Below are 12274 nucleotides of genomic sequence, written 5' to 3'. Positions count from 1 at the left end.
TGGCGGCAGTTATTGCGTGCTGCAGCTGGGCGTAGCGGAAAAACTCCGTAGCACTCAATTTATACTCCGCCTGCAGCTGCGGGAAAGTCTTGACCACCCCCCTGGAGAGCATGTCCTCAACCCTCGAGATGCCTATGAGATCCCACTTCTCGAAGCCCTTGGTGTGCCAAAGCTTGCCTAAAATGTCAGAATCAAAGAGAGGGGTAAATCTCGTCAGTCTGCCCTGCCAGCCCTGTATCTTAGTGACCATCCGCCACGTATGGACCGCCGCCTTGGTCGGGCCAGTGAGGTTACGTTCAAAGGATCTAGAATATAGGGCGCGATAGTAATTGCCTCCGTGCAAAAGCCAGCGGTCCATGGCATAACCGGGGTTGTCCACGGGACCGTAAAAACCATGATTGATGGCGGTAAGTTGAGAGGCCCAGTAATATCTCCGCACGTCCGGTAGCGCAATGCCCCCATCATACCATGGCATGGTGAGCTTCCGAACAGCGACACGGGGTCGTCCGTCCCAAAGAAGGGCACGCTGCAGACTCTCGACCTCCCTGAAGTAGCGGGCCGGGACAAGGTCCTGAGTATTCTGCAAGGCATACAGGAACCTGGGCAGGGACATCATTTTAAACAACGCCGCCCGGCCCAGCAACGAGAGAGGGAGCTTACGCCAACTCTCCACGTCCCGCCGCAAACGGTGGAGCGGGGGGAGCAAGTTGTGGTCATACCTTGCCTTAGGGTTATGCGAAATGTAAATCCCCAAGTACTTAAAGCCCTGTCCCGCCAGTTGGATATTACAGCCCCTGGGAAGGCGCGGCGTGTCGCCCTTGAGGATGTAAAGGGAGGATTTGGCCCAGTTAATAATCAGGCCGGAGTAACGCCCAAACAGCCTGAGCACGTCGCACGCCACGATAAGCGACTTGCAAGGGGAGGTGAGATACAACAGGATGTCATCCGCGTACAGGGAGACCCTGTCCTCAAAGCCCGGGGACCAGGAGATCCCATGCAAGTCAGGGTGCGAGCGCAACATCGCCGCGAGGGGCTCCAGAGCCAGCGCAAACAGGAGCGGAGACAGGGGACAGCCCTGTCTGGTGCCTCGCTGAAGTGCGAAGGGAGCAGACATACGACCATTCACCGTAACAGCAGCCAGGGGGCTAGAATAAAGAAGTTGCACCCAGCCCAGGAAGCCCGGCCCAAAACCAAGTTTCGTCAAGACTGCCCACAAATAATTCCATTCCAAGGAATCAAAAGCCATTGTGGCATCAAGGGAGGCCAGCACCGCCGGTTCAGTGAGGGCGTGAACTCTGGCCATAACGCCATGCAAGCGTCTCAGGTTAAGGGCAGTATTGCGGCGGGGTATAAAACCGGACTGATCCGGGTGCACCAGGTCGCTAATAACCCCGACCAATCGGTTAGCCAACAGTTTGGCCAGGATCTTGGGTTCGGCGTTGAGGAGAGAAATAGGGCGGTAGGACCTACAAACATCTCGCGGCTTGCCATCCTTGTGAATAACCACAATAGTGGCCAGTCGCTGGTCCAGGGGGAAGACGCCATCCTCCCGGGCACGGAGGAACATGTCTTTCAAGTGAGGAGAGATCACGTCCGGCCGGATCTTATATAGTTCAACCGGTATACCATTGGGTCCGGTTGCTTTACCCGTACGCAAAGCGCGGATCGCCAAGGCGATCTCGTCCGCAGTGATGTCCCGGTCAATGTCCACCCTGTCCTCCTCGGAGAGGCAAGGAAGATCTATCGCCGAGAGGAATTCAGCCGAGTCGGCCTCGGAGCGGTCTGACCCGGAGGTGTAGACCCCCCGGAAATAGTCAGCAAAGGACTCGGCGATGGCGCTCGGATCAGTAACCGCCACTCCGTCCTCGCACAGGATCTCCGGAACCACTCGGCTCGCCATCTCCCGCCTGTCCAGCCAGGCCAGCAACTTACCAGCCTTATCACCGACGTCATAAATGCGGCCCTGCTGCTCCTTCGCTAAGAGCAGGGCCGCATTCGTGGCAAGATCGTGATACTCCGATTGCTTCAGAGAGAGTTCATGCAGGAGGGCGGGTTCGGGCTCGGGCCCCAGACGGGACTCGAGGTCCAAGACCTCCTCCTCAACTTGCAGGAGATCAGCATCACGAGTTCTTTTGGCCGCCGCGATGAGAGCCAAGGCCTCACCCCGCAGCACCGTTTTAAAGGCCTCCCAAAGGGTGACCGCAGAGCCCACTGAGCCAGTATTTTCTGTAAAGTATAAGGCGATGGCCTTGGCCAGCAGCGCTCGCATGTTGTGGTTGCGGAAATACCAGGGATTTACGGCTGCCGGGCGGCTGGACAAAAGGACACCGAAGTCAAAGGAGATCCACAACGGCGAGTGGTCGGAAATGCCCCTTGCCAAAAAACGCGCCTCAGAAATGGCAGGCGATTGCGCCGCAAGGGTGAGGACATAGTCCAAGCGGGACAGACTTCCATGGGCACCGGAGAGGAATGAAAACTGGCGAAGCGCCGGGTGTAAAAGTCGCCAACAGTCCACCAGACCCATAGAGTCAAGGAAGGTCGGCAGCCACGTTTGGGAACCCGGGAGGTCTCTCGGTGGCTGACGATCCAGGGTACCAGAGCAGACTGAATTGAAGTCCCCCCCCAGGATCAGCAGGCCCGAGGGCAGAGACAAAATGGCGCCACCAAGGTCCCGGAAGGTGCTAGACTGGAGACCAGGGGGAACATAAACCGACAACAGGGCCAGGGACCGCCCCTCCCACCTCCCTGCCACAGCTGCGTAACGCCCCCTATCATCTAGCAGGGTGACGTCTATCTCAAGCGGAAGGGACGCACGTACAAGGACGCCCGCCCCCCGGGAGCCCGAAGAGAACCCAGAGTGGGCGACCATTTTATAACCCTTGCGATTCAGGGCCCTGCAAGAGTTGCCCACCAAGTGCGTTTCCTGCAGTAAAACTACATCAGGCATGTTCCTTTTTATCAGCTGAAGCACCACCCCTCTCTTGACCCTGTCACCTAATCCATTGACATTCCAGCTAAGCACTTTTAGTTTCCTACCCCCCATCCCCAAGCAACCCGCCCCACCCGACTCCGTTCGACCCGATCATACATTGTTCAACAAAACACACAGTCCATTGCCTTAAAGAAGAAAAAGAAATAGAACAAACAAGGAACAAACCCCGCGAAATTGCACCCCCCACCCTGCACCCCTGCATGTGACTAAAAAGCCCCCCCAACCAGCAGTGTGCCTGTCGCCCCATAACTACTCTACAAAAAGACACCCAGGGGAGTTAGGACTCTCCACGAACACCTCCCGCCACCCTCCATGTACTGACAGGAAAGATAATACGGCAACTAAGAGCGACATTGGATAGCCCCAGAGGCAAGCAAGAGAGTCATTTAGTCACCCATTACAGAACCAAGTCTCATGGGTCCGGGCCGCCAGCCGCGCCACCCTCGTGGTCCTCCTGTGCTTCTCGGCGCGGTGGTAGAGTGTCCAGCCAGTCACTGACGTTCTCGGCGAAGTCGAAGAACAGGGCACGGCCCTCGTATTCGATCCGGAGCTTAGCAGGGAACATCATAGAATACTTAAGGCCCAGGTCCCGTAGCCGGCGCTTCACCCCAGAATAGCTTTGGCGCTGTCGCTGCACTGTCCTGGTGAAATCCGGGTAGAAATGAACATCAGCGTTCTGAAATTTAAGAGGGCCATGGCGCCTGGAGGCCTGCAGGATGGCATCCCTGTCGCGAAAGTTGAGCAGCCGGGCCACGATGGGTCTAGGCGCCACGCCAGTCTTCGGCGGGCCACCCGGCACCCGGTGGGCACGCTCCACCGAGAAAAAGTTACTGAGGCCAGGCGGGGCAAGATGTGTTCTGATCAAATCCTCAACGAGGAGGTCCGTCGCCGCCTCCTCCGAACCCTCCGGTACGCCGACAATGCGGACGTTCTGCCGCCTGGCCCGGCTTTCGAAATCATCCAGCCGCTTCGCGAAGTGTTCCGCCGTCCTCTGCAGGTTCCGGACCTCCGTTTGCATATCCGAAACGTCTTCTGTGAGACTGGCCGTTTTAATGTCCAGATTCTTGACCCTGTCATTAGTCTTGCCCAGGTCGGCTCTAATGAGGGACAAATCAACGGCCATGCCATCCACCTTGTGTGTGAGGACTTCATGCTGTTGCTGCATGTCTGCCCGAAAACTAGTGATGGCTCCCAAAATGTCGTTCAAGGTGGGCTCAGAGCCGTCCGGCGAGCCCGAGTGTGGGATGCCCTTGGCAGAGGGACCTGTAGCAGGCGGTGTTTTCAGCTGAGTGTAGCGCTCAATCCGATTCTGCTGTTGTTGTTGCGGTTTACTGCGCCCCCCTCTATTAGACGGCTTGTCGAGGTCCCCCTTGCCCGCCATGTTAGGTCTCAAAGAACAAAGGGCTATGCCAAGCAAGTCCAAGCCCAGAAACCCGGAATGGTGTCCGGGACGTCAACGGGAGACAGTTCCAGGTGCGCTTCGTCGTCCAACTAGCACCGCTATCCAGCTTACTTCACCGGTGACGAAAGCAGGCTGGCACACCGCAGTTCAGCAAGACGTAGTAGCGGAGTCCGCAGAGACAATGGCACCGAGCTGGCACAGAGTCCCACTCGACGTAGCTCCGCGTAGGAGACACCGATTTGAGTTCTGAAAACGGTGCTCGCCTCAGGTAGCCACCAGCAACGAGTATCCACCCTCGTGGATCAGGATTACGGGCAGGATAGTTGCGGAGGATCGGAAGGTCCGCGGAGCTCCGAGCTTACGCGGCCATCTTGGTTGCCCGCGAAGCTCCTCCCCCGGTGACGGCAGTTCTTAATTCTGGGGATGAGGTTTTTTTACTCAGATCCCTTGGTAGGCCCTTTCTTGGGACTTTGCAGCTTCTTGTCGCAGGTTGTTTTTGCGCTTTACCTTCCTTTTCCTCTTAGCAGCAGGTTGTGAGGACTGATCCAACTGTATCAGGGAAACCGTTTCAGCAGCAGGGGCTAATAATTTGTGCGCTTCCTGGCGGGAAACAGATCCAGCGGTGGCGGCAAAGCATGTTGGGGGATGAAGTCCCCTTGTAGCAGGCAAGCTGGTGGGGAAAAGGGCAGAAAATGGCATCCCGCGCTGCGGGAGCCCTGTGATGAATTTATGCACCTCGTGGCGTGAAACAGCCCCGGCGGTGGCCGCAAAGCACTTTGGGGCATGGAGGCCCCGGGTGCAGGCACATTGGAGGCGAACAGGGCAGATTCATTTAGCATTCTGTTACATTTGGGGGTCTCTAGTTGGCACAGGTAGGAACTTAAGACAAATAGGGACCCACGTCTCTAGCCAGGATAAGGGGTTACACTCCTAAAATACCCCTGCTCACCCCCTTGGTAGCTTGGCACGAGCAGATAGGCTTATCTCAGAGGCAGTGTGTTAAGCATTTGTGACCACATACAGTAACCCAGTGACAATACTACAAATGGACACCACACAGGTTTTATATAAAAAATAAGTATACTTCATATAGAGTTACCACAAGACCATAAACAACAAAAATACACAATACTGTTACTTTAAAATGGTAGATTTAGCTTAGTTCAGTTCAGTTCCTAGATGCAACACTTTGCGTCAATGTAACTTAGGTTGCGTTGCCCTTCCAAGACAAGCAATGTCGCAGCGAGGGAAATGCAGCAAAGTTCAGGTGCAAAGAAATAAAGACATGAAGATCTTCCAGATGCAGCACGCTTCTTGGGGATGCGAGAAGTTCTCGGTTCGATGCGTGGACTGCAGCAGCAACACCCTTGTTCCGTGATGTAACGACAGCAGATACACTTGCGACACTCTTCTCCCACGATGCGTGAAGCTTCCACACGAAGCGACAATTACAGCAGCGACATCCATGATGCAACGGCAGCAGCTCCGATGGCGGCGCAATTTTCTTCAATGCGGTGCAGTGCGACAGTTCCAGTGGCGACACCCTCCCTTGGATTTGCGACGGCAGGCACAGCGACGGCAACACGCTCCGACCTTGTTGCGAGATTCTTCTCTTGATGCGGTGCAATGCGACAGCTACAGCGGCAACACCCTCCTTCAGAGTTGCAATGGCAGCAGCAGCGACGACGACACGCTTCTTCTTCGTTGCGGCACTCTTCTCTCCGATGCGGTGCAGTGCGACAGTTCCAGCGGCGACACCCTCCTTCAGAGTTGCAACGGCAGGCACAGTGACGGTGACACGCTTCTTCTCGATGCGCCGTACTTGTACTTCCAGCTCCTTGCGACACGCAGTTCCTCAGAAGGCTCAAAACAGCAGCAGGCACTTCCAAAAGAACTCTGGGGAGCTGGGGTGAAGTCTGTTGTCCCTGAGACTTCATCAGGAGGCAAGCTCTTTTCCAAGCCCTTGGAGATCCTTCACAAGTTGAAAGCAAAGTAGACAAAGTTCCTTTCTCCTTCCTTTGGCAGTAAGGCAACCACTGCAGGCCAATCCCCCAAGCAGCACTTCAGCTTGGGAATAGTCTCTCCTCAGTTTCTTCAGGTTCCTCTCCTCAGTAAAGGTTTCTTCTTGTAGTCCAAAAGTGATCTAATTTCATGAGATCAGGGTCCCAATATGTATACCCCAAAATCCTTTGTTCTCTGAGGGGAGAGGGGCCTTTGCCCAGTCCAAACCAGTTCTAAAGCACTCTGTTTACCAGACATCTCCTTTCCTTTCACAGTGCAGGGCAGGTACATCAGACTCCCCACAGGAGGTGGAGCCAGCATTGTGGAAGGCAAGTACAGCCCTGGAGCACTTTGTTTACCGGACTCCTTCTCTTCTTTTAGTGTGCAGGGCAGAGACATCAGCCGCTCCCCAGGAGGTGGAGCCAGCATTGTGGAAGGCAGGCACAGCCCTTTCAAGGCTCAGGTGCAACTCCTCCCTCCCATCTAGATGCAGATCTCTCTATTCACCACTGGGCTGACTCATCCTGTCTCTTGGAATACCCCAGCCCAGTCGCTCACAAAACCAGACAAAGGAATACACAACCTAACAGAGGCAGGCTTGAAAGGTTAGACAAGCAAATACTTACTTTCTAAAAGTGGTATTTGCAAACACAGAATGTTAAAACCAACTTCACTAAAAGATGTATTTCATCATTCTGAGTTCAGGCATACTAAACTTGAATTTCTACCAAGTTCTCTGAGACAGTTAGGATTATAAACATGTAATAATCTAACAGCCCATTCTGAACAGGTAGCCTTGCAATGGTGAAAAACTAAAATGGCTGTAATTTCCTATTAGGCCATGCCACACACATCAGGGCTTGTCCTACCTTATACTTACAATGCACCCTGCCCTTGGGACTACCTTAGGGGTGACTGATATGAAGAAAAGGGAAGGTTTAGGGACTGACAAGTGGGTGCACTTGTCCAGTCAGTGTGACAGTACCAGACTGCACACAGGCTCTGCAATGGCAGACCTTAGACACATTTTACAAGGCTGCTTCTGTGGGTGGCATAACCAATGCTGCAGGCCCACCAGCAGCATTTTGATTTACACGCCCTGGGCACACTCAGTGCACTGTACTAGGGTCTGACAAGTAAACCAAATAGCCAAACATGGAACCACTGATTAATATACCAATTTACAATAGGGAGCACTTGCACTGTGGCACTGGATAGCAGTGGCACAGTGCCCAAAGCATCTAACACCAGCCAAAATACATGAGGCAACAGCAAAAATGGAATGGAGACCCACACCAATGGTGCCAGGTCTAACACATTCCATCCTTCATTTCTTGACGCAGCACTTTCTAAAAGTGGCATTTTCAAAAGCACAATTTAAAAACCCTCTTTAGATGTGTTTTTAAATTCTGAGCTCAGAGAGCCCAAACTCCAAATCTCTAGCTGGTCCCAAGTGAAAGTTACACTTGTAAAATTTTACAAGGCAGCTCCAATGATAGCCTATGGGAGAGCTAGCCCTTGCAAATGTGAAAAACGAAATTGGCAGTTTTTTACTATCAGGACATGTGGAACACACCAGTATATGTCTTACATTTCACATACACTGCACCCTACTTCCTAGTGCCTAACGTAGGGGTGCCTGACATACAATAGAGGGGAAGCTTTCGGCCTGGCAAGTGGTTGCAGTTGCCAGATAGACCTGGCAGTTTAAAACTGCACTCACAGACACTGCAGTGGCAGGCCTGAGACACTAGAGACTTGCCAGTAAATCAAATATGCCAATCATGGATCACCAATCATAATCACAATTTATACAGGGAGCATTCACTTTAACATTGATCACCAGTGGTAAATTGCCCACAGTAACTAAGTCAACAAAGACAAAGTCCAGCACACAGTCGAAAATACAGGAGGTAGAGGCAAAAAGGCAGGCGAATTCAAGCCAAGGATGCCAGGGCTAACAGTAACCCATGGGAAAAGAAAAACCTGAAATGGAAAATTATGAAATAATCCAAGAAAATAAAAAACACAGTGCTAATGGAAAATGTTAATCTTGAAAAGAAGACAGAAGACAGTCAAGCACTACTTCAGTTGCCATAAAGCCAAGCCACTATGGACAAATGAAAACATCATGTTTTGGTGGGTAACAATAGATTATCCGTTAACTTTCACCAGGATTTGAAATTCATGACTTTGAATTGTACTAGTAATTTCAATTAATTGGAAATAACAATGTTCTGACAATGAATAGAAGCGATAAAACCAAAAATATGATTAGTCATCAAAAACAAGTATATTATCTCAAGCCTCTTTAGACAGTTATCTTAGATGGAACAGTAAAAAGAACTGTACCTAATAATCAATATTATCAGAACAAATTCTCATTGCTACAACAATAGCTTACACAGTCTAGGTATTCAAACACAGGTTTAACTGAAGACAATTGCATGTACGGGAAGAACATTTTTATCTTCCATGGCTTGACCTTTGCTACCCCTGAAACTCCTCTTTCTACTCCAGTTCTCCATGGTCATGATATCAGTGGCGGGAGCATATGTTTAACATCTCTAGATACTAGAGGTGGGCGAGCAAAAAAATTAGCAAGGAGAGCAGAGTCAAGGATCTGCTGAGTCCATAAGAGCCTGTGCATGATCCAAGCACTGAAAATATTTGGCATGCAAGTCATGCAACAAAAATTATGTTAAAATATAATGAAGGCACTTGAAAATGTAAATAAAGTGTACACTTTACCATGTGGGTGTGCTTCAGCACTTCAGATCATATCACTGCATTATAAAGTACTTATTAAAAGTGATAATTTTGAAACATTAACTAGAAAGCATTTCTGCTCTCCTGACAATGCCATTGGTGAACTTAGAGGCAAGTCAGCTGTCATGTGTTCCCTTTATAGGTGGTGTAGATATTTACTGCAGGCAGAGTCTGGATCAAGCTTTCAGTGGCTCGCTCACCTTTACTAGATGCTAGGTTTACTTTCTGTATTCTCCAATCTTTGCCATTGACCAAGGTACTCAGGAGCAAATAGAAGGTTGTTGAGAGGCAAAGTGTTAAAAAAGGGGTCAACCCAGTGTAGTCTTTGTGCATTACATGGTGAGTGTGTGATTTCACTTCCACTGCACCTGCTATTTTGGTAAATTAACCTCTCTTCATTCTATCCATAATTTGTTTGTTCTTTCAGCATTTCGGACAAGCATGCTGCTTTCATAAATGTGGAAAACAAAGTTACAGCCATTCCCTGTGGCAAATCTAAAGTAGTCGTCAATGGTGTGCCCATCATTATAAAAACCAAACTTCAGCACCTGGTAAGTATTTGAAAAGTACTGAGTGGGCCATTGTGACAGTGGTTCATAGAGTTGCAGTGTTCACAATTGACAATTGTAATCTAGCACACTCCTTGAACAAATTTGCACTACCGTAAGTAGATGATTGTTTGTGGCAGTAGTGGTACACTCTGGCATGTAAAGTAGGTATATTTCTTTCTTTGTTTCTTTCTCACCACTACACATTGCGTTATTCAGCCACAGGAGTAGTTTAGTGATTCATCATAAACAAGGCATGTATTGCTTTCCCTCTATTGTTATGTTATGTTATGTTAATATGTGGTTTGTATAGCGCGCGGCTACTCAAGCAGAGTGTCCCGGCGCTGTGTAGATCTGTGGAGAAGCGTTGAGCGGAGAACAGGCGCACTAGAGGCTGAAAAGCCAGGTCTTTAGGCCTTTCCTGAAAGACAGGAGGTTGTCAGCTTTCCTCAGCGAGAGGGGGAGCTTGTTCCAAAGCTGCGGGGCACAGGCTCTGTAAGAGCGACCTCCAATGCGTGAGTGCTTTACAGATGGAATGACAGCAAGGGCTTGTGTGGCTGAACGGAGCGATCTTGTGGGATGGTAGAACTGAACATGTTTCCTGAGGTAAACTGCACCGGTACCATGTAAGGACTTAAAGGTCAAGGTCAAAGTCTTGAAGATGATACGTTTCCTTACCGGAAGCCAGTGGAGTGCCTCAAGGAGGGACGAGGTATGAGATCTGCGGCTTAAACCGAAAATGGCCCTTGCAGCGGAGTTTTGGACAGACTGTAAGCGAGATAGGAGGTATTCTGGTAGCCCTAAATAGAGCACTATTGATATGCTATATGACCGCCTCACAACCTACTGGTCAGTGTTCAGATGAGATTTTTTGCACGCCTATGTGTTACTTAGATGCAGTATAAAACACTAGTCAATGCCACATACTCATTCTCAGAATTAGGGTTAGAGGAAGTTTGAAAATGCAAATTGGGCTTACAACAGTGGAAAATTCTTGTAGGTGCGATCAATCTTCCATGTTCCCACTGAAAGTTGCAAGGTAATCAGCAGCAATACTTGTTCACTCCAAGCATCAATTTAATCACATTGCCCTAATCCTCTTTGACTTCCACTCAATCAGAATACAATAAAAAACTGTCTGTCTAGTATAAGTTCACAACATGGTGAATGGGGAAGAGAAATTTTAATGGATAAGGAGACAGTCTCCCAAAATAAAACTATAACACACAAGGGTATCCCACACCCAAAAGTATATTCAAAATTGAGTACACAGAGAGGTACATCTTGATTCAGACAACCAACAGGTTTTCTTTGTTAGACCCTCACCCATCGTATTAGTGGCATGCTTCATCCTCGGGTCTCATCCTGGGGGCTCATTAGGATGACGGGCGGACTTTGTTCGCCCACCATCCTGTCGGAATTCGGGACCGCCCGCCATTAGGGCGGGGGTCCTGTGGGGGGTATTAGGATGTGCCCGCCACAGTGGCTGGCACATCCTGCATTTAAAGGCATTGTGGCGGGCGGTGCTCTCTGCACCGCCCGCCACAATGCTATATATGCCTTAATGAATTTGCATAAACAAAGCGGCAGGCACTGCGCGGTGCCTGCCGCTTTGTTTATGGAAATGAAGGGGGGTACCACAGGTACACCCCCGTGTGCAGACCCCACCTCTACTCCCCTTTGGGGGCCCACAGGAGGCCCCCAGAGTGAAGACCGCATGCCTTTCCGTGGCGCATCTACACAAGCCCATTGTAATATGGCTGGGGGTGTCTAATTGACACCGCCACAATATTAATTATTTTCCGCCCCGGCCACAAGGCAACCGGGGCGGAAAAGCGGTGGACGGTCTTTCCAGCCGCCGAGGTCCCCCGCCATACTAATATGGCGGGGGAATTCTAATGCGGCTGTCGGGCGGATTGGCGCCGCCAGGCTGGCGGTAGCCACCGCCAACCTGGCGGGGGCAATCCGCCCGACATCCTAATGGGCCCCTTGGTCTCTAAAAACCAGGATGGCTAAACCATAAGTCAGGGATCTCTTCTGATATTATCGCAGTCGGAGTCTTGGTAAACAGATAAAAGATTTGTGAACAACCCAGGCCCAATACTCTTTTAATTCAGTAAGAATTAGAAGAATATTGGGCCATTATACCCCCGATTTACCACCCTATTGGTTTTTAGATATACTCGAACAACCAATATTAACGGGATACCTGGGTTCCTCAATGTATTTTTATCTTTTTCCCAAGACCTTGGTTGTAATATTATCCTAATTGCTCCCTCAAATATGATTGAGCCCACTGTGGTTTTAGGGACCAGGATGAGACTCTATGATGAAGCATGCCACTAATAGAATTGGTTAGTGCCTTACAAAGAAACCCTTTTGCTTGTCTGAAGCAGGGTGTCCTTCTCTCTGCTCTTAATTTTCAGTACACTCCTAGGTGTGGGATACCCTAGTGTGTTGATGTGTATTATAAGAGCCATTCATGATAATAATTCTTCATAGCTAGCAGACATGCTCAGCAGCTGGAGAGGCTCAAAAGATGTCAGGAGTCACAGCACACTT

The 12274-nt window shown here is 50.3% G+C and overlaps 1 protein-coding gene across 1 annotated transcript in view; it reads left to right on the top strand.

The window, feature by feature from the left end:
- LOC147708518 (kinesin-like protein KIF28) overlaps window positions 1-12274 on the top strand; it is a 685351-nt gene that overhangs the window by 305055 nt on the left and 368022 nt on the right. The window contains exon 12 of the mRNA XM_086927203.1: window positions 9592-9715. Within this exon, the coding sequence (XP_086783329.1) occupies window positions 9592-9715 (124 nt within the window). The remainder of the gene's footprint in view (window positions 1-9591; window positions 9716-12274) is intronic.

This window comes from Lissotriton vulgaris, chromosome 6 (assembly GCF_964263255.1).
Source record: "Lissotriton vulgaris chromosome 6, aLisVul1.2, whole genome shotgun sequence".
NCBI classification, from domain to species: Eukaryota; Metazoa; Chordata; class Amphibia; order Caudata; family Salamandridae; genus Lissotriton; species Lissotriton vulgaris.
This window is presented reverse-complemented; position numbering and strand designations above follow the sequence as displayed.